Source organism: Sinohyriopsis cumingii, chromosome 11 (assembly GCF_028554795.1).
Source record: "Sinohyriopsis cumingii isolate HCF-2022 chromosome 11, ASM2855479v2, whole genome shotgun sequence".
In the NCBI taxonomy this organism is placed as follows: Eukaryota; Metazoa; Mollusca; class Bivalvia; order Unionida; family Unionidae; genus Sinohyriopsis; species Sinohyriopsis cumingii.
In genome coordinates, this window is record NC_142971.1 from 30,127,844 (window position 1) to 30,151,969 (window position 24,126).

General features: G+C 34.1%; 1 protein-coding gene across 1 annotated transcript; it reads right to left on the reverse strand.

Annotated features, from left to right (window-relative positions):
* On the reverse strand, positions 1-24,048 carry LOC149787839 (3-hydroxyacyl-CoA dehydrogenase type-2-like). The gene is made up of 5 exons (XM_089974057.1): positions 24,001-24,048; positions 16,213-16,377; positions 12,937-13,101; positions 9,460-9,697; positions 1-1,872 (listed from the first exon to the last, which is right to left on the reverse strand). Exons 1-5 carry the CDS (start codon positions 24,022-24,024, stop codon positions 1,682-1,684), a joined length of 783 nt encoding a protein of 260 aa, XP_089830183.1. The 5' UTR covers positions 24,025-24,048; the 3' UTR covers positions 1-1,681.
* Positions 24,049-24,126: the final 78 nt, after the last annotated feature.

Sequence of the window (24,126 nt, forward strand, 5' to 3'; positions counted from 1 at the left end):
TCTTAAGTAAATTATTCCTTTATTTCCTGATTACACATGTATCAATAATCCTTGGGCTTCAGAGTGACGAAATTTATTAAATAAGATAACAAAAGTTCAATGTAAGGAAGTACCTGTGATTTCATTTTGTTAATATTCTGTTTTTAATCAGCTGAAAACTTGAGAATATTTCTTGGGAATGCATCCAAGCAAAACACATAATTACCAATCACTGCCAATCACTATTTTTTAACAACACATGATATGAACTGTTGATATATCCAAGGGCATAATGCTATTATCCCATGATGACTATCCATGGTCCAATGGCAGGAATACTGTAGAATGTAAAGGAAATAGTATATGATCTTACATAATCCAAATTAGCAAGAAAAACTTCAACAAACTGTCATATCTTTTGACCTGATGGCCCCCGTCCATAATGAGATGAAGTGGTACAAAATATACACTGAACTGGATACCATACATACTTGCTTATAAGTCATTAACACAGACCATGATCTGCCATCAAATAATGCACTGGCAGGACAGGGTTTATGTTGTTTGTTCTACTGATTGCTCCTAAGAAACTGCATAGATCTAAATATGCAAGAGCATTTTGCACCAGTAGATTTGGATCTGTGTAGTCTGTAGTTGGACTTGACTTATGAATGAGTATATATGGTAAACCTTGGCTTTGTTAGCCACAAAGCCATCTGACATATTCTTGAAGGCTTGAGTATTAAGATTCTGACTGTTCACAAATGATCCTATATAACTTTTAAAAAATCCAATTTTTCTTTCAAAGCAGGGAGTAATGATCCAATTCATTAAAACTCGTATCCATCTACTGTATATATTCGCAAGTTGGATCCAACTTCAAACTGCATATTCTCATATCTATGTGCCAGCAGATCTGGGGTTATGCAGTTTGTCAGGAGTAATCCATAGAACAAACAACACAGACCCTGATCTGCAAATGTATTATGTGAAAATGGATCCGAGTCTATGCTGTTTGCAGTAAGACCTGATTTACAAGTAAGTATATATGGTATGTATTCTCCAAAAGAGATTTACCACTTCAAGAGCAAATGACATTATGATACTGGTAACATTTAAAATATTTAAAGTTTCTCAAACCTTTCTCTATCAAAAGTAGTGTGCACTGATCAATACTAGAACAATTATCAAAATTATAAGCATAAAAATTACCATTGACAATTATCAGGGTTCATTTGGATGTAAAACAGACCTGAGGAATAATTCTTTATTAGAAATATAAATTCAAATTAATCTTGGCTACTCTGGTTTTAGTTAATGGAAAATTTGCTGGAAGTCTTTTAACTTGGACAAATACTTCTTTTGCTTGTTAATCCCTTCTACAATCATGTAAATATTCATTATGAGTTCTCAACCACCAATGGTTAATTACTGCCCTCCCTAAGAAATCCAGACTACATAAAATCTCCTAATTAGTCATGAGTTTATCTTTCCAAGTTTACATTCTACTTTTAAATACCTTTCAAGAAAAGAAAAGAAATCAATTTCAAACCAAACACTGATTGACTGGATCCCCCAGTCTCTTTAAGAGCCAAGAAACCAATCGAGTACAGAAAAAATATAGTTTTGTGCACCAATTATTAACACATACAAACTCATGTCACTGCAAAAAAATTCTTCCTTCTTGAATCACAGTTGGAAATCATGGCATCATTCGTATGGCTCCATCTAGGCGTATCACCTCACCATTTAACATGGGGTTCTCTACAATCATTTGACACAAATGGGCAAACTCATCAGGGTTACCCAGGCGATGGGGAAATGGAACAGTGCTGGCAAGAAACTTCCTCACTTTCTCTGGAAGACTGGCCAGCAAGGGAGTGTCAAAAAGTCCTGTGAAGATAATAAACAAATTGGCAAATGCCTGTACATTTAACAGCTTCCTAATTTTTCAGAAAATTGGAAACAGAAACATTAAGACATGAGAAGCAATAAATAGAAGGAAAAACAAAACATTATAAATTGCAATGACCCATGTATAAGCTGACACAAAAGTCCAAGATGACATCATATTATGCATGCTGAGTTCTAAATGAATTTGTATAGGCCAACTTATATTAGCACAAATTATGTGTATACCTCTTGGGGTTTACATGTATGAGCATATTTGCATAATGGTGCCACTGCATGTACATTGAAGGTTGGAGATCGTGCTGAATAAAATACATCCTACCAAACAAGTAAATCCCATGGATTCAAATCATTTAGTTCAATATTGTTGTTGTTGTTGTAGGGTTTAACGCCATTTTTCAGCACACGATAGGCTATACATGGCGGCCAGTATTAATGGTGGAGGAAGAACCCGGGAAAACCCCGGAAAGAGCCACCAACCTACGAGAAGCAACTGGCAAGCTTTCTCGCATACCCGCATTTAGTTCATTGTTCCCACTGAGGCTAGTGAGCATATTTGCATAATGGTCCCACCACCTGTACATTGAAGGTTGGAGATCGTGCTAAATAAAATACATCCTACTGAATGAAGTAAATCCCATGTAAATCATTGGAACCACTGCAGTAAACTTTGATATCTCCAAAATACAATAATGAAGTTTCAGAATTAATGCTTTCAAAATTATTGTAGAACTATAAAAACTGATTTGTAGTTTGCTTTGATGTAAGTGATATTACACACCATTTTACAGAGCTGCAGTCAGTAGTACAGCCTGGTCTCATGGGAAAACTTGAACTAGCCCATGAATTATGAAGTCTTTATTTAAATTTATTATTTTGCAGAAATCAGAAAATACTCACATGCAATATAATAACAAAAGCAATCATAGTAGTTTATAATAGTTTAGTAAGTGCTGGGACACCAAAAATGAATTTTGTTTAACATGCATAAAAGTCTTGGGACATGGAAAAAATAATTATTTCTTGTGTCCCAAGATTTACAGCCATTAAGGTAGTCAACAAGAAAACTTTAAAATGTTCAAGTTCAGACCTTGGCGCATGGATAAGCTGACCCCCTTTCTTCCAGGCTTTTATTTCTTCCTAAATTATTTGGCTTATAAGCAAGTATAGATGGTATAAACAAATTAACCATAGTGATCTCAAATTAACCACAGTGATCTCAAATTAACCACAGTGATCTCAAAATTGATATAAATTTGAATTAAAAAAGGTTCAGGCATGTCTTCCAAGCTTAAAATTTAACAACAGAAGTAAATGATCAACTCAAATATAGTTTTCATCAAATTGGCTGCATGTATATACACAAATGTTTCTATTTTTCTCTCCTGTCTTAAAACATATTCAGTTCTTTCTATTCATTTCGTCCATCAAACATCTTAGAAAGGGAAGGGAAGTGACTACATTTAACTCCATAGTTACAATGTGAAAAGAATTATCTCCCTTAGGAAGTGCAATGAAAGCTCTCATGACTAAAACCTCTGGAAACAAACAAAAAACATCTTGTAACTGAATTACTGTATTTCATGTTACTTTTTGTACCCTTTAATTTTTGTACACCATCAGTCTATAAAGATAATAATTAATTAAATGTATCATTTTTTCTTCCACAAAACTTGTTATTTTTTGTCAAATCCTCCTATTTTCTGTACATAAAATGTGACTGCCCTTTTAGTTTTACAACATAGAATAATAATATTGGTCTTATTAATTCATCTGCCATTTTTTTAAATAGGCTTTAGCAGAAGTATCAGTAGGTTAATATTATTCTTAAGCTAATGGCTTGTTGTCAGACACATTTTCAATACCCCATGGGTTACATCATTTCCCTATATGGAGCCTTACTAATATAATATGTTGAAGTAATCTGGTCTTCATTCCAGCATTTCCTGGAAAAGATCAAGCTAAAGGTCAAAGTGTATTTAAGTATAACAGGTCTGCACTGCCATGTGGTAATGAATCTCATGATTACAACAACGACAATTTATTTATTTCAATTTAATACCCAATGGAGAATAATAGTGCCTCTTTTATTGTTTATATAAGGAATATAACAATTATCAGATAAATGAACGATACAGATTACAATCATCATGTAACTCTATCTATCTATCTCTCTCTCTCTCTCTCATACACAGACACACATTGACTGAAACATATCTAAATTTGCAAGTAATGTTACAAGATGATTTGACCTGGATCATATTCATAAATTTTCCCACAGCAACAAATATTTTTTGTTAAATACACTTGGCATAGACATATTTTTACACATTATTGCCCCATTAAAACAGACACACATACATGCACACATTAATTTATAACATATCTGAGAACTTAAAAAAACTAATTTGGTTGAAAGCAGCATTAGAGGAAAAGGTTATAAACACAACCTTTTCCTCTAATGCTGCTTTTTTGTTTACATCAGTGCTGATAGGTTGCTAAGCATTGTGTGTCACATAAACCTTGTTTAGGCACACACTTTATTTTTCATACACAGTCAGTAATCCAAAATAAATATTTATATTTATGTATATTTTTTCATACTCTGAAAAGAATAATTATTTTTTCATGTACAAAAAAGTACTTGAAATACAGTATATTTTTGGTCCCAATTTTTTCCTTTTTATGTGTTGATAAACTTTGGGAAACCAAAACCCCTGTACTCTAAAAAATTGAAGGAAATTTTTTACCCTAAATGTCATTGTACTCTCAAATGAACACAATAAAACTGAAAGTTAATCAGTAACCCTAAACCATGCACAGAAAATTAAAACCCATCATAGAAACACATCCAGATATACTGAACTTTGACAAAATATATACCAACTATACTTGCTTATAAGACGAGTCCAACTACACAGACCCAGATCTGCTGTCACATAATGTGCCAGCAGATCTGGGTCTGTGCAGTTTGTTAGAAGTTATCAGTATAACAAACAACATAGACCCTGATCTGCACACACATTATGCTGTGGACGATTTGGATCTTTGTTGTTTGCAGCTGGACTCAACTTATGGGTGAGTATATACAGTTGTCTAAAATGAAACTATTTCAGATGTGTCATCGAAGCATAACATTTATTTATGATTACATGGATGACTGATCACACTTCTCGTTGCCGGTGAATATAAAGTGCCTCAAAAAACCCACAAAACTGAACATATCTGATTTGTTCCAAGCCTTGATAAATTTTGCTAGATCATATTTCAAGATAACAGAATTAAATTCCTTTTGATGTTTACTATATTGTATTACAGCCTATGACTTAAGAACAATTTCATACAACAAAGCATCATCTTGTTTTAACAAGGTCAGTCCAATGACACAGCATGTGATAACCTTACAAATCAAACTAGTAATCACTTAGATCAAGATTCCTCTTCACAGGAGTACTGTGAACATCACATTATGTATCCACCCCAACATTTCCTCATTCAGTCACAATGACCTTGGCCTTTGACTTTTAGGACCTAAAATCAACAGGCTTCTTCCTTACCCAAAGTGTAATCGATCCACACACTTTGTATAGATCTGTGATGTTGGCCTTGTGTTACTGTTCTGAAGCCATTTCTCTTCTTTCAATCACAGTGACCATGGCCTTCAATCTTTTGACCCCCAATTCAATAGGGTTCTTCCCTACCCAAGCATAAGCCATCCGCAAAGATTAGTAACTAGATTGTTGTGTTTGTTGCTGCTGTAACTGTGGGTCTATTTTTCAGTACATGATAGGCTATATATGGTGGCCAGTGTATCTGTTGGAGGAAGAACCCAGGAAAACAACAGGAACAGCCACCAACCCATTAGTGCAGGGGTTTCAAGCTTGAACCACCCAGGTGCATGAGGGTATTTTTGATGGCCTAAGAGCCACACCACTTTTTTTTATCTCTCATGACACCTTGTGATGCCAATCATTTTGCAGGCTACAGGATAAGATTTGGCAAGCCATGTGTTTGAGACCCCTGCATTAGAGGGTACTGGCAAACTTTCTCACATTCCCATATCGTCAAGCTCAAGACTCAATACATTACAAGGCTGAGCAAATCCCATAGCCCAACGTCCTGGACTGGTCATTTTTGAAGTCGGACAAGTAAAATTTTCCCAGCTGCTAGTCCGGGACAAGTGCTTTTTAAAAAAGTCGGGCTAGTCATTATTTTCTTGCTTTAATCAATATATCTGCCTTTATTTGGCCAATCATGCCCTCCAGGTGTACTGAAAACTTGATTCTACCTCTCTTTGTGTATACATTTACATCCTGTTACTGCTTGACTGCATATTGGGTTAAGCGACCAAATTATCGGCAAATCAAAACACGTCAAACAAAAAAAAGCCAGTATGATCAATTAGCAGTGTTGTAAGCAGTTTTGTTGCAATGAGTTTACTCACTCTAGATCATAACGAGCGGCTCACTATGATTTTAATCCAGCGAGTCAGTTGTTGTTGTTGTTGTTGTTGTTGTAGTGTTTAACGCCATTTTTCAGCACATGATAGGCTCTACATGGCGGCCAGTATTAATGGTGGAGGAAGAACCCGGGAAAACCCCCGGAAAGAACCACCGACCCACGAGAAGCTACTGGCAAGCTTTCTCACATACCCAAGTTGGCTGAATCCGAGACTCGAACCCACACAGATAGAGGTGAGATGGCAGTGATCCGTAACGGAGAGCGCTTTAGACCACTCAGCCACTTGGGGCCAGTTCCAGCAAGTCAGTGCACTTAAATTAATGAAAGGTACTTTACCAACATCAGTGTTGGTTTCCTTTGTGAACTGATTAAATGACAGTAATGATTCTTTAATTTATAATTTATTATGCAGATGATTAACTTCCACGTGCAATATTGGGTTTGAAGTGAAACAATTACGCTAATTAATGAGCTGTTTCAGTTCGTGTTTAAAAGAGAAAATTGATGTCATGATCACTTCAGAAGTAGTTTTCAAGCAAGCTGATAGTTACTCTGTGGATAAAATGAGTTTGCTAAATTATTTTTGCAAGTAAGGTAATAACGGCGATTTGGAGAAGGTAAATTTGTTTGAAAATGGAGGGATAAAATGTAAGACGGATACTGAGTGTGCGGTAGCTATTTCTGAGTGTGAACAAGGATTTAGTTCAATGAACTTAATCAAGACTTCTTTAAGGGATTCCTTAAACCAAAAGAGTTTACAAATGCTAATGAACATTTCTGCAAATGGCCCAAAGCTTGAGGACTTTAACCCGGACACAGCTATCAACTGCTGGCTTAGTACTGGTGCAGGTGGCAGACATGGACATATTTTCAAATCCATCAGCTAAAACATATATACATGAACCTGAAGAAGCCAAATGTATAACACATTGAATATTTATGAAAAATTAAATTCTTGTAAGAAATAATTATGTTTTATATTATTTATTATTATTTTTTCTATGGATTAAGTGCGTACGTCTCATCAAATCTCTGCAAGTGATTACCATTTTGGGACCAGTGAAAAGTAAGGTGGGACTAGTGAAGAGTAAGGTGGGACTAGTGAATTTTCTGAAACCACTTGTCCTGGACTAGTGGTTTAAAAAAAGTAATTGCTCAGCCCTGCATTATAATGTATAGTTAATGCTGTGCTGTTAAAAAGAACAATGATGGTATGATAAACATTTAAATAACCTTACATGCTGATTTGACAAGGGGAATTAACTCTTATTTCAAATGGGTAACTGGAATGTAATTCATCACTTCCAATAGGTTTCATACAGTTATCCTAGCTGTTGAATAATTTTAAATATTTGTTATATATCTGCATACATTTTTTCATGAACTTAAGATTGAAAGTGTCCTTGAATGTTAAGCACAAAAGCATTCTTATTCATCTATCAATCCCAAGTATCTATCTCTTGTCAATATATAAATACATAATTTAATAGATGCAAAACATGAAGGTATCATGAATAACACATTAAATGCCTGCCCTTTGTTTAATGGTCCTCTATGTAGATAACTGAAATATTTGTGCAGAAACCATTTTTCTTCTTTCAGGCTGTCGTTACGGATCACTGCCATCTCACCTCTGTCTGCAGCGGTTCGAGTCTAAGATTCAGCCAATGTGGGTATGTGAGAAAGCTTGCCAGTAGCTTCTCGTGGGTTGGTGGTTCTTTCCGGGGTTTTCCCGTGTTCTTCCTCCACCATTAATACTGGCCGCCATGTATAGCCTATCATTTGCTGAAAAATGGCGTTAAACCACACAACAACAACAAAATCTTTCAGACTGAGTGACCCTTTTTATCCTTCTGACCTCAAAATCGATAGGCTTCTTCCATATCCTCAGTGCAACCCATCTATAAAATGTTGGGCCATATCGGTAATGAAAAACTAATGTTATGTGCAGAAAGCATTTTTCTAGTTTCGACCAGTGTCCATGACCTTGAACCTTTTCATTTCCAATTAAAAGCCTTCTTTTTTACCCCAAGTGCAACCCAGTCACAAAATTTGATAGAAGTAAGTCATATATAACTATTGTTATTGTGCAGAAAATTATTTATTCAGTGACTCAGACATTTCGACACCAAAATCAACAGGGTTCTTCCTTACACCAAATGTATTCTACAAAGTTTGGTAACCACTGATGAATAAGTTATTGTGCAGAAACCATTTTTCTTCTGTCAGAGTGACCTTGGCCTTTGACCTTTTTAACCTGAAATCAATAACACAGGTTGTCACCGAAGGCAGTGATCATTCAGATGCATCCTGTCATAAAGTTTCACAATTCTAGATAAAAAAGTGTGTGCATGCTTCTGTGAGGACACTGACAACAGTGCCAGAGGGTGTATAGCTGATCTTCACTACTTTGTACAAGATAAGCTAAAAATCATTGTTACCAACTGAGCAATAAAAAAGGTATTCAAAAATCTCAATTTGATGAAGAAAATTTTAAATGTTTAATGAAAATGGGGTCTGGACTCATAATGCTGACATTTTGCTGAAAACCTTGTAGTACAGTGTTCATATAACCCTGTAGTACAGCATTCATGTAATTGTCTTGACTTTTATATCAAGTAAAATAGAACAGATTCAACACATTAGTCATAAAACCTGACAATGTACCAGGGGGATGGTGAAGCATGTTTGTTAACTTTACATAGCCATCCATCAGATTCACAATGGGCACATGGAATGAGCCACACTGCCCTCAGATTCACAATGGAATGAGCCACACTGCCCTCAGATTCACAATGGAATGAGATCCTCTGCCCTCAGATTCACAACGGAACGAGCCACACTGCCTATTGTTGATGGTATGTTCACAACATGATACGTGATAGTTAAGAATATTGTTCTGCAGATCACCTTGAGCATTACAGGTTAAATCATCATGCAGGCTGATATGAGTTTTTTTGATATTCTCGTCTCTTATTATTTTGTGCAAGTTTTATTAGAATATTATTTTATTAACCACATTAGGAAAGCCACAAAATCATTATCATGCTATATGAGCAATTTACACTATTGGTTACTGAATTGGCAGATTTGGGTAGAAAGTTTTACCTGGAGCAATTGTGCAAACTCTGATTCCTTTATCTGACAAGTCCCGTGCAATAGGCAATGTCATTGCTACAATAGCACCTTTACTAGCTGCATAGGCTGCCTGTCCTTGCTGTCCATCATATGCTGCAACACTGGCCGTGTTGACTATGACTCCTCGTTGTCCATCAACATTGGGCTCATTTTCTCCTATCATCCCTGCTGCCAGGCGGATCACATTGAATGTGCCAATAGTGTTTGTCTGGTATAAAAGGAGGTATTAGTTGCATTAAGTCAAATTTGTAATGTTTTCCCTATCAAGGGTAGTTAGGTCTGTATGTAACGACTTACCATTCAGTACAAACAGGAAATCATTGCAATCATTGTACATGGACATTATGGGATCATGCAAATCCTCTGGCACATTATGGTGGTCTCTACTGTTAATGACTATATAATTTTAAAATAAACCTCTCTAATCTCTCTCTCTCTCTTCCCTCACATACACACAAACACACACAGACAGACACACAGGTAGCACTAGAATTTCCCAATTACTCACCAAAATTTTCCCTGACAAATACTGATATGCTCAATTCTGAACCAGAGAATGGCTGCGATCCTGAGTTTTTCATTTTCTGATCTTGCTTCTATTGATCATTAGTCCTTACCAATCAATGATTTTCTTAATTCCCTTCTTTCACTTTAGTTGTTGTTGGGAAGAACCACCGACCCATGAGAAGCTACTGGCAAGCTTTCTCACATACCCACACTGGCTGAATCCTAGACTCGAACCCACGCAGACAGAGGTGAGATGGCAGTGATCCGTAACGCAGAGCGCTTTAGACCACTCGGCCACTCGGGGCCCCTTTCACTTTAGTTTTCCATCTCTAACTGATATTAGAAATTTGATTTAAATATACATAATACATTTATGCATGTTCAATTACGTCATGGATACCTTGGACATATGCTAGTGGATAAAAGCAGCTCAAGCCAAATACCTGCAAACAGCTGGAGCACTGATATTTTCAACTGTCAAATATATAGTTTTATCAAAAAATTCTGACTGCCATTGGCAATTCTGGAGATTGCCAGTGCCAACATACTACACACACTTTGTCTGCTAAGTCAAAACACTACAATAACATTCTGGTGGCCTAGTGGTTAGAGCATCTGCCTTGGATGCAAGAGGTCATGGGTTTGAACCCTAGCCAAAATCATACCAAAGACTTACACAAATGGTACTAACAGCAGCCTCACTAAGCACTCAGCATTAAGAGGTTAGCATTAGGACTGGTAAGACCTGGTGTCAGGATAATGTGACTGAGCGGGACATCATGCTATATGTATGTGGTAGGATGCCCCAGTGCCAGACACTGTAGCGATATGACTGCAAAATTGTTAAAGTTATGTTAAAAATCCAAATCACACACACACACACACACTCAAAATACTATACATATCATAATAGATGAGTGGTGATGCAATATATATCACCATATGTATCATACAGTTAGCAGGCAAATACAATATACATTGCAATAAAATAGACAATACGCATAATGATAAAATGCCTGTCTTGCCCATTTATCTTCATACGTAATATCTATACAATTTTACTAGCATTACATGAGTACACCATGACTGTTATGCTGACTGCAATTAGTTCTGTTATAAACTGAACAAAACCTTTATTCATTATTAATTTATCATTTCATAGAATCATTTGTCAGTGAGACTGGTTTCTCATGTCAGTGTCAGAACCAGTCTGATTACTCGTGTGTAGGAGATCATCTTTAACAAGAGCACTGAAATCTTTGCTAGTTTTATTGAGGAGACATCACACTCTTCAATTTTCTTCTTTTCTCAATCTGAATTCAGTATAAATCATATCCCCTTCAAGCATCAATACTGTTACACCCTTGATGCAATATGTATTGGGATATTCCAGCAGAAGTACATATATCTATGTATTTATATCAACACCGAAAATATCACCTTGCTGATAGGTATCAATTAATTGGTAAACTTCTAACATATTCATATGTGAACATTCTTATCCTGACTCAATGACAAAGAATAAAATCAGAATGCACTCTTCTAGAAGGTAGATCATCAATGAAAATATCAATGAAAACATCTCATTGGGCAAGTGATAAAATATAGGTCAAGTAAGGTGATTTACCTGTGGCACATAAGTTCAAAACAAAGCACATACAGGATCTGTCTGAGCCATTTCATATTACTCAAGGTTACTGGGTTGTGCTATAATGCATCAATTTGTTTGTATGTGATTTTAAGCGCTCTGTCATTTTGAAGTGGAATTCATTACATTTATCAGGGATCAAATTACCTTGAGAAGATTCAAAACCCCCATTTTTATCTAGCCTGCACCGACTTTTACATAAGACTTTTACAAAAAACATTAACAGTCTTAACACTGATGATGACATCATTGCCATTTCTATCCAAAAGATATACCATTGTGTGACCATTTGATAAACAGGACAATAAATATAGGATAATTTCTTAAAACAAGTTAATAATGGAAACATTTCAATCAGATAGCGTTAAACTTATAGTATTTTCAAGAGTGGTGAAGCCACGACTGAACATACCAAATGTTATTCACCCAGAAGATGAAATGTATCCATTATTCACTTGATGCAAACAAATTTTCTTTTGTTTTATGCTCATATATATTGGCTAGAAATACGTATAACAGATTGAAGAAGCATATTACTTTATCCCAGGCAATAATGTCAGCTGTTAAATCTTTAAATGCTTGCTGTGTTTCTGTTTATATTAGTACGGAAAATATAGTAGTCATGTAATTTTCTTTCTCGATTCAAGTTAAAACAAATACACACTGAAGAAAAAAGTACATGCGCATACTTGGGTTCGAACTTGAATCACCTGCATGTCAAGCAGACAAACTGACCATGATATGATTGACTTGGTAGTTAAAAATTAATTTCATATTTCACCCCTGTGAATAGTCAAAATTATTTTTCCTGGCAAATAAACTAATTCAAAGCCTAACATAAAATAATATGAATTCATGATATACAGACTATACCATATTCTTTTTACAAAAGATCTCATACAAACTCTTTTCGCAATCTAGCTAAATAGTTTAACAGCTTATTAAAGTTATATTTTGGAAATAGTTTATGATATAATTGTTGACTTTTCTTTATGAAGTCAAACAGGTTTTGTATGTTTGTTTTGATGATGCACATTACACTCACTCTGGAATGGAATCAAAAACATTGTTCAGAGCTATGTGGCTTTATTCACTGCATTACCCTTTAACTGTTTCTTAAAGATCTCAATTTTGAAAATTTTCATGTCCCATAATACATTATCTAGTCTATTCAGCTTTGAAAGTCCATTACTGTCAGAGGTCAGTACTCAAGGAAAACCTTTTTCAGACACAGAGTTTGAATTGGATCTCTAAATTGAACGTTCACTTTATCTGATAAAAATGGAAATTACCCGTATAACACTGGTAAAACTTTCTAAGGCATGAGGTCTGTTCTTTGTAAAATTGTATGTTTTGATCGCCACTCCAACTCCTGCACAATTCACTGCCACATCCAAACGTCCAAACTTAGTTCTTGCTATTTCTAATGCTGCACTGACATCATTCTCTGAGGTGACCTGAAAAAACAATTTAGGAGCAACATGAATTATCTGTAAAAGTTATTACATATTTTTGTCTATACATTTTACTGCAAAAGAACTTGGAGGCCTCGAGTGGCCAAGTGGTCTAAAGTGCTCTTCATTACGGATCTTTGCCATCTCACCTCTGTCTGCATGGGTTTGAGTCTCAGGTTTGGCAAATGTGGGTATGTGAGAAAGCTTGCCAGTAGCTTCTCGTGGGTCAGTGGTTCTTTCCAGGGTTTTCCCAGGTTCTTCCTCCAGCTCTTATGCTGGCCAATATTTATAGCCTATCTTGTGCTGAAAAATGGTGTCAAACCCTACAACAACAGCAAAAGAACTGATTTTTTTAAAAAGTACATTTGATTTAAAAACAGTAATCTTGAAGGGTTTATACTAGAACTGAATTAATTAAAAAATAATGGTACATCTTGAAAATTTGATGCACAATTATTGTTCAATCTATTACTTTTTCAGTGAAATTTCTGAGAAATCAGTGTAAGTCCCACAGCCATGTATTCCAAAAGAGTCATCTTCTTTTGTTCAGAATAAATACAATAAAAATTATTTTATATCTGATTATTATTGTTTCCTTGAAAAAATGTTGGGTTACTCATAAAGTTCAATTTCTATATGCTTTTTTTTCTAAGCCTCTGTCTGAACACTATTAAATAAGCTTTATGATGATAAGTGTGCAATATTCATTTCAATATTCATTTCAATATTCATTTCAATATTCATTTCAATATTCATTTCAACATTCATTTCAACATTCATTTCAATATTTTATCTTATATGCAGAACTAAAACCGAAACTGGCAAGCAGTAGATGATCATTAAATTAAGAAGATGCAAACTAAATTTGTAAGCTTCAGTGAATCATACACATTCACAAGTTGAGTTCAACTGCAAACAACACAGACCCCAATCTGCCTTTGCATAAATGCACTGGAAGATCACCATTTGTCATTTATTCTATTGATTACTCTTAACAAACTGCATATACCCAGATCTGCTAAGAGATTCACTGATGGCAGATCTGGGTCTGTGCTTCTTAATTTGTTCAATTTATAAGCAAGTATAAAAGGTAAAAAGGTATACTAACAAAGACAACATAATCTAACTGATCGAAATAAAATTTCAAATGCTACAGTTCATTTTTCATACACAAATTTCCTGAGACATTTAATGCACAAAAGACTTGAAATTGTGCTGTATTGTTTATCACAGACAATATTTTAATTGCTGTTTTGTTTACTACAACAAAGATCTTAAGTACTGTGTTATTTATCACAAACATTATTTTAAGTACTTTGTTGTTTATCACAGACAATATTTTAAGTACTGTGTTGTTTATCACAGACAATATCTTAAGTACTGTGTTGTTATCAGACAATATTTTAAGTGCTGTGTTGTTTATCACAGGAAAGATCTTATGTACTGTGTTGTTTATCACAGACAATACTTTGGGTACTGTATTGTTTCTTGGGGGGCGCTCACCAGCTATTATGTACTTTTGAGAGAGTGATGTATGTACGGTGAAGTTGTTTGCATTTAAAACATGCAGAATGGAGAGAATGGTGGCATACCTCTATGCTACATTAATGTAATTTGGATGTTATTTCTTTGGTTATTGTACTTTTGGAAATTATACCTGCTCAAAGCACACAGCTAACTAAAATGACTGCTCCCTTGTGCTAAAAAAATCAGCCTGAATTAATCTAGAGTGCACTATCCGTAGCAGCTATTAAAGTAGGGAAAATGAATTTTGCCATACTAGACAATACCAGCTTCCGAAAGTGCAAGGAATGAATTACCAAATATATAGGGGCCCTGAGTGGCCAAGTGGTCTAAAGCGCTCACCGTTACAGATCACTGCCATCTCACCTCTGTCTGCGTGAGTTCAAGTCTCAGGCTCGTCTAACGTGGGTAAGTGAGAAAGCCTGCCAGTAGCTTCTCATGGGTCGGTGGTTCTTTCCGGGGTTTTCCAGGGTTCTTCCTCCACCAATTATACTGGCCGCCATGTATAGCCTATCTTGTGCTGAAAAATGGCGTTAAACCCTACAACAACAACAACAACAACCAAATATATAAAATTTAAAAAAAGTTATCAGCTCTTTTTTTACACAATTTACCTCTGAATTTCAGGAAGCGAAATTGACCAAGTGGAGCTAGCACTTTTTTGAAAGGTGCACATCTGGAGTAAGGCCAATCTGTATACTCTATAACCCATATCACACCCATCATTCATACACCAAAATAAAGGGTATTAAAGGTTATTTGAACTATACCTAAGATATACAAGCCAGTATAACCAGTGAGGAAAGCTGGGGAAATTCTTTTTCTTTAAAGCTCTAACCCTATGCAAAATACGAAACTGCTGAGTGCCACCTTATCACAGCAAAAGATCTTAAGTACTGTGTTGTTTATCACACAATTTCTCAAGTACTGTGTTGTTTATCACAGACAATATCTCAGGTACTGTGTTGTTTATCATAGACAATATCTTAAGTACTGTGTTGTTGATAACAGACAAGATCTTAAGTACTGTGTTGTTTATCACAGACAATATCTCAGGTACTGTGTTGTTATCACAGACAATATCTCAAGTACTGTGTTGTTTATCACAGACAATATTTTAAGTAATGCATCATGCATCACACAAAATATCTTAAGTCTACTGTACACCTGAATTCTGAAAAAAAGTGAAGGTCTGTAAAGGAAACTTTGAATGCCGCCATGCACTAAAAGGACAAAAACTGTAAAGGCATGATTAACATCAAAGGATGAAAGGAAATCGTGCAAAGATGCACTGAAATCAAAACAACTAATGTAGAAGCATGTGATCGAAGCCACAAGTGGAACATTTCATGTTACTTCTGCATTATAAGAAACTGGTCTAGATCCTATCTATTAATGAATTTTCTATACATACCATTATACATTCCATATATAACAGATCTGCAGTTTGAATAGTCAGAAGAACTCACTATTCACAACTTACATTCCATGTAACAAAGTTATCCAAGCGTCATTTGATGGATAACCAGAATTCAGTGCTAAGCATCTGATAAAGAATTTAAAAGCTGTACTAATCTGAAATCAACTTACATCAGTTGGAGAAAATACACAGTTGTCACCAAGACTGTTAGCTACATCCTGTCCAGGAGAAGTGGGAAGGTCACACAGGACAACTTTGGCCCCTTGCTTGATAAATCTCTCCACAGCAGCACGGCCAAGTCCAGAGGCCCCACCTGTTATTATTGCCACTGCATTCTGTAAGAGTCAAAACCAGAAAGGATTTTACTGTACAAGTATGCAACATTAAATGTAAATGCTGTACCATTGCAATTTTTCTCAACCTGGTGAAACTTCACGGCTGGAAAAATACCTGTCCAGCAAACATCTAAGTATTTGTACAATGTCATAAAATCCACAAGTCTGGGCAAATAAAAAATTACAGCACTTTCAATGTCTTCACATCCCTCCATATAAAGACACTATTAAATATCTGTACCATATATAGTCACTTATAGGTTGAGTCCAACTCCAAACTGCACAGACCCAAATCTATCATTGCACTGGCAGATTTGGGCCTGTGTAGTTTGCCAGGAGTAATTAGTCAAAGAAAGAACACAGACCCAGATTATGCAATGGTAGATAACGGTATGTGCTGCATGCATCTGAATAAGACTTGTATATGAGTATATGCAGTGATCAATCAGGAGGAACATGTCAAGTGATAGCATAAACTAACAACTGTATTTTTATATATATTTTGCACGAAATAAGTGCTCTCTGTAGGATTCTGCAACCAAGAGTCATGGACCCTCACAATGAAGAAACTAAGGGTCCCAAAACAATAAAAAAACGAGTCTAGGAGGAAGGCAACATGTATAATATCAGTCAATCAAACTGAAAATAAAATAAATTAAAAGAGTAAATAAATACATGAACACAAGAAAGAAAAACAAAGATATTGCTGTTCAAATATTATTGTAACCTTTTTCCAATCAACATGTGTGTATGCACATGTGTGTTTGTGTTCATATGGTTAAAACTCAACATTCTGATTGAAATTACATTAAATAAATTAAGTGTAACATAGTACTAAAACTGTCAATCAATTATCCTGTCAATCAATTATCCTCGGTGCATCTTTGTTAGATCTTCCAGGTCACACTCAATTTTCACAAGCAGGTTGCTTTTGTCTCTTGCATTGAAATGGTATTGCAGTGCAAATGCAAACATCTCAACCATATCATATCAACTGATTTTACTTCAACCCACCAACAAAGTTAAATATAAAAACAATATTAATGTCCCTGGTTTTAGAAACAAAGGTGAGACTGTTTTCTTCATTTAAAAACAGATAAACACACCTGTGAGAATGCCTTTTAAAAAACATGTATTTCAAAGCAAAATTGGATTTTTCAAACAATTTTTGTACATCCATGTCCACACAATGTGGAATTGTACATTTACAAATTTATAAATAATAACTGTATACAGATTATTCTCAACATTGTATGTAATAAACTGGGTGACTTTTTAGATGCATGGGATGTGAGAGTGGAGTTAGTGGAAATTGAAAATAAGATAGAAACTATCCAGGTTTTAGAGTTCTTATTTGCATCAGCTATTTGTGGTTATAGGAATTGGCTAAAATTTTGTGCTATGGTAATTGAATATGACCTTGAACAGAATTAAAATTCAGTATGAGCCTGGCTACAATCCTCCAGCTTAACTGAATCATTTTTATCTGACATAATTATCCAATTAGCCTCATGTAGTCTTGAATCATTTTTATCTGACATAATTATCCAATTAGCCTCATGTCGTCTTGAATCATTTTTATCTAACATATCCAGTTAGAATCAGCATTGAGCTAAAGGCAACATATCCAATTTGAATTGTGTTGTCTTTAATGATTTTATCTAACTTATAATGAGGGACTCTGATGTGAGGTGCATTACAATGAGGGGATGACATAAACTGCATTATAATGAGCTCTGATAGGAACTTCATTATAACAAGAGGCTCTGATGTAAGCTGCATTATAATGAAGGATTCTGATGTTAACTCCATTATAATGAGGGGATCTGATGTGAGCTGCATTATTGTTGTTGTTGTTGCAGGGTCATATTGTTATCACTATCCTTCCATGGCCAATGTGCTCATCTGCATTGAAACCCAAGTGGATAAGAAAGAAGAGTTCTGATTGGCTGATAAAGATATGTAGTGAAATTGGATTTTAGGTCTCAGCCCCCTTTTGGAATTCAAAAGTTAGTTATATAAATCTGGAATGTTTATAAGCAAAGCCATTTAAATGAAACATGTGTATACACTATCAACCAATACAAGGAATATTGTAACTTTATATTAAAACACAAAATGCTTAATGAACACTGCAAGTTACTGATTAATTAATAGAGACTAAGTTTCTAAATGTATGACAGGCTAACCACCATTAATAACTAAAATTTTATTTGTTTATTATTTGTAGCAAAACTGATTTCTGTACACAGTAAATTTCTTCCTGAAAAATGACCTTTAACTAGAGAAAATATTATTATTGTATTGTTACATTTGAATTATATTATCATGACTGTACCATACTGTTATATGTATATTATATTATCATGATTGTACCATACTGTTACATGTGAATTATATTATCATGATTGTACCACACTGTTACATGTGAATTGTATTATCATGCTTGTACAATACTGTTACATGTGAATTATATTATCATGTTTGTACCATACTGTTACATGTGAATTATATTATCATGACTGTACCATACTGTTACATGTGAATTACATTATCATAATTGTACCATACTGTTACATGTGAATTATATTATCATGACTGTACCATACTGTTACATGTGAATTATATTATCATGACTGTACCATAATATTACATGTGAATTATATTATCATGACTGTACCATACTGTTACATGTGAATAACATTATCATAATTGTACCATACTGTTACATGTGAATTATATTATCATGATTGTACCATACTGTTACATGTGAATTATATTATCATGAATGTACCATACTGTTACATGTGAATTACATCATGATTGTACCATACTGTTACATGTGAAATATATTATCATGACTGTAACGTACTGTTACATGTGAATTATATTATCATGATTGTACCATAATGTTACATGTGAATTATATTATCATGACTGTACCATACTGTTACATGTGAATTACATTATGACTGTACCATACTGTTACATGTGAGTTATATTATCATGACTGTACCACACTGTTACATGTGAATTACATTATCATAATTGTACCATACTGTTACATGTGAATTACATTAACATAATTGTACCATACTGTTACATGTGAATTACATTATCATAATTGTACCATACTGTTACATATGAATTACATTATCATGATTGTACCATACTGTTACATTTGAAATATATTATCATGACTGTACCATACTGTTACATGTGAATTATATTATCATGATTGTACCATAATGTTACATGTGAATTATATTATCATGACTGTACCATACTGTTACATGTGAATTACATTATCATAATTGTACCATACTGTTACATGTGAATTATATTATGACTGTACCATACTGTTACATGTGAATTATATTATCATGACTGTACCATACTGTTACATGTGAATTACATTATCATAATTGTACCATACTGTTACATGTGAATTACATTAACATAATTGTACCATACTGTTACATATGAATTACATTATCATGATTGTACCATACTGTTACATTTGAAATATATTATCATGACTGTACCATACTGTTACATGTGAATTATATTATCATGATTGTGCCATAATGTTACATGTGAATTATATTATCATGACTGTACCATACTGTTACATGTGAATTACATTATCATAATTGTACCATACTGTTACATGTGAATTATATTATCATGATTGTACCATACTGTTACATTTGAAATATATTATCATGACTGTACCATACTGTTACATGTGAATTATATTATCATGATTGTGCCATAATGTTACATGTGAATTATATTATCATGACTGTACCATACTGTTACATGTGAATTACATTATCATAATTGTACCATACTGTTACATGTGAATTATATTATCATGACTGTACCATAGTGTTACATGTGAATTATATTATCATAACTGTACCATAATATTACATGTGAATTATATTATCATGATTGTACCATACTATTACTTGTGAATAAGGATACCATGACTGTACCATACTGTTACATGTGAATTATATTATCATGACTGTACCATACTGTTACATGTGAATTATATTATCATGACTGTACCATAATGTTACATGTGAATTATAGTATCATGTTTGTACCATACTGTTACATGTATATTGTATTATCATGATTGTACCATACTGTTACATGTGAATTATATTATCATGATTTTACCATACTGTTACATGTGAATTATATTAACATGATTTTACCATACTGTTACATGTGATTTATATTATCATGATTGTACCACACTGTTACATGTGAGTTGTATTATCATGCTTGTACCATACTGTTACATGTGAATTTTATTATCATGCTTGTACCATACTGTTACATGTATATTATATTATCATGATTGTACCATACTGTTACATGTGAATTATATTATCATGATTGTAAAATACTGTTACATGTGAATTGTATTATCATGCTTGTACAATACTGTTACATGTGAATTATATTATCATGACTGTACCATACTGTTACATGTGAATAAGACTACCATGATTGTACCATACTGTTACATGTGAAATATATTATTATGCTTGTACCATACTGTTACATGTATATTATATTATCATGATTGTGCCATAATGTTACATGTGAATTATATTATCATGATTGTACCATACTGTTACATGTGAATTATATTATATTATCATGACTGTACCATACTGTTACATGTGAATAAGATTATTGTGACAGTACCGTACTGTTACATGTGAATTATATTATCATAACTGTACCATACTGTTACTCTGCTAATTCAGTTTTAGCATAGGTACAAAGTGCTAGGTGGGATTGGTGAGTGTCACAGGCACCAGTTTTGCCATTAAAACAATTCTGTTAAGTTTGCATGACAGTAGGCACTTCTGTTGAATTGCAACAGATGATGATCAAATAATGGAGATAGAGAAGAAATGAACTGCTACTGCAATATGCTAAAAACAAAATCTCGCCATCCCCCTCTTTTTGCAAATACTAACTGGTCCCACCCTTTTTCTGTGATATGTACATGTTTATCTTCAGGCAGTTAACTATGAATTATTACTGCTCTGAATTCAACTTTGAAACCCAAAGTTTGTTCATGTGATATTAAGCTTTAGTTTTGGTTCCCAAAGATTCAGTGCCATTTGGGCAATTATAGACATATAATTTCAGTAATTTCACAGTTTACCTAATTGCCTAACCCAGTATTAACATGCATTTGGTCTGCGTTCTTTGGTGACAAAATGATTATTTGTAATCAAGTCAACTTCTTAAAAATGATAACGGTCAAAATATAACAAAATTATTAGCTAAACTACAATATCTGCTTGAATTTTGGGATAAGTTTTGCAGTTTTTCTCATGTGGATTGAAAGAATGTGCTAATGTAGCAGCAAATAAACTGTATCTGGATTAACTGAAAATAATACATACCTGTTTATTCTCCTACTGAAAATATTTATTTTATCATCCTTTTCCATTACTTTGCCTTCCATCTGGAAATATTAAATTCATTAGACGACCAAACCTACCATCCTAAGTACATTGTTTTCAAGCTGTATGTTATAGAATGCAGCACCATGTTTCAGTCTGCATAAAAACAGTAGGTCTATGGTAAAAGTAAACACACGTCTAGTTCCTGAAAAAACAGCATTATGTACAACTTAAAAAGAGCATTCTGCACTATGTACTGTAGCTCAGTTGACAAGTAAGTTCCTAATTGGGGTAATAAACTTAATTTAATTATGAGTCATGATATGGTCAATCCATGATGACCACTATATCTGGTGTGTGATGGAAACAGTATGCATTTACTGTATAATCCAAATCCACAAACCTAAATTTTAGTCAGAACACCAAATGCCCAAAGCCAAAACAACCCTGCCAAAAGATTCTCAGTACACGTAATATCATTTGTAAAGTGTCAGCAACTCTCTCACATCATCATACAAGTTTTTACATAAAATATACTTTACCAGAAGCGAAGCATGAATAAAAAAAATGGAAAAACGTCTGTTCCATAATTTTTTTCATAATAAGTTTAAGTATGTGGGAGATCACAAAGAATGACAGGAGGGGTGAGAGGCATCCTTTATCTCGGGAGGAAAATCCTCCCAATCAGGAGGCTCACATGTATGATAGCTTATGAATCTTTCGTTACATGTTTGTTAGAATGTTTCCTTGTTTGTCTGTTTTTGTATCAGTGCTTAATACTTGTAAAAGCCACAGGTGTAAGAGTTTCTTACACATTGATACTATTTCTAACTATGCTCATTCAAATTCAACACTAGATGAGATGTTAAAGTTGAAGTACAGTACTTAAACTAATCTGAAATAGCATGACTTTGAAATACGTCTCATTTACTAAGCAATAATTTCTCTTGACAATGAATCACAATTATGTCTGGCACATCAAAGCTTTAGCCAGAGAAGAATATCTTTTAAAAACAGCTTGCATAGTCAATGAAGCATGAATCACTATAGTCACAAATACTGTGATTTAAGAAGATAAATAAAACAAAGAATCAAGTTTATTTTCCAAAGAAACGTAAGAAAATTCCAAATTTACTTAGATAATGCATACATTTTAATTATTTTTAGCACATCAACGCTTTAGTCGGTGCTGATCATTTCAGTGAATGATGCACTGATATGCCACAATAATAACCACAAAGTATCTAATACTGTAATTTACATGTGAAAAATTTAACAAAGATTCAAGTTTATTATAACATATCAATCTTCTACCACCAGTGAATTTTACTGTTCATAAAGATTTGGATTTTCTGATGCTGAAAACTTGACGTAATCAATCAAGATCACATTACTGTGATAATATATATTTTTTTTTTCTAAACAAACTTATTTTTGAGTTTTACAAGATGTACCATAATGCTGTAATTTGAACAGATTGAAATAATTTATGACAGAGTAGAACATTTTACCAGTCTGTTAAATGTATTTCCAGATAAGTCACAGAACACAAACTACATAGCTAAACACGCTGGTAATATATTTTGTTTTTAAATAAGCACGATCAGTGGAGGGGGGGGTGATTTGAAACCTTGTGCATTGATCACCTTGTGTTAATTTGCTGTGTGTGGGGGAAACAAAACTTTTAATTTGTATGAAACTGAGACAATATCAAACTGTTCCATACTGTATTTTCCCCATTCCTTCTAAACTCATCATTTCCATCTAGGACAATAAGGGAGGGGGTTTACAAAGAAAAAACTAAATAACCTTGTGTTCGACACAGATTTGAACTCGCAATTTGCAAGAAAATGAGACAATTTCAAATTGATCCATACTGTATGTTCTACTTTGTTTTTAAACTCATTAATTCATTCCAAGAAGAAAAGCGCTAAATGTTGATTAAACGGCATCAACTGGGATTATTTTTAGGCAAGCCTCTACGAATTTAGGTAAAGGCTTTCGGAAATAGGTATATAACTGATGAGGACATATTAATCTTCAATTATCTTCTATTATAAAACGGCCTGGGTAGTTCCATTTCCCTAAAAGGTATTCGTTATCCAATTTAAAGGCTTGCAGCAAACTGTCTTTTGTCTGACACTGTCACGTGTGTGTTTTATTTCGTTAAAAGTCTCATTACCTTCAACACACCGATTGTAGCCATGCTTGAGGTCAAGGGTTAAGATCATTATTTAACCAACCAGAATTTAGACCTCTGTAAACCGCAGGCCTAATTTCGCATATATAAGCCAATCAGTACTTCTTT

What these genes read in the sequence shown, in the direction of transcription:
- LOC149787839 (XM_089974057.1), bottom strand. Translation starts at nt 24,024, where the DNA reads ATGGCTACAATCGGTGTGTTGAAG. An exon ending in GTGTATTTTCTCCAACTGAT is followed by an intron (nt 13,102 to 16,212) that starts GTAAGTTGATTT and finishes TTGTTTTTTCAG; the next exon opens with GTCACCTCAGAGAATGATGT. An exon ending in GTTTTACCAGTGTTATACGG is followed by an intron (nt 9,698 to 12,936) that starts GTAATTTCCATT and finishes CTTTTATACCAG; the next exon opens with ACAAACACTATTGGCACATT.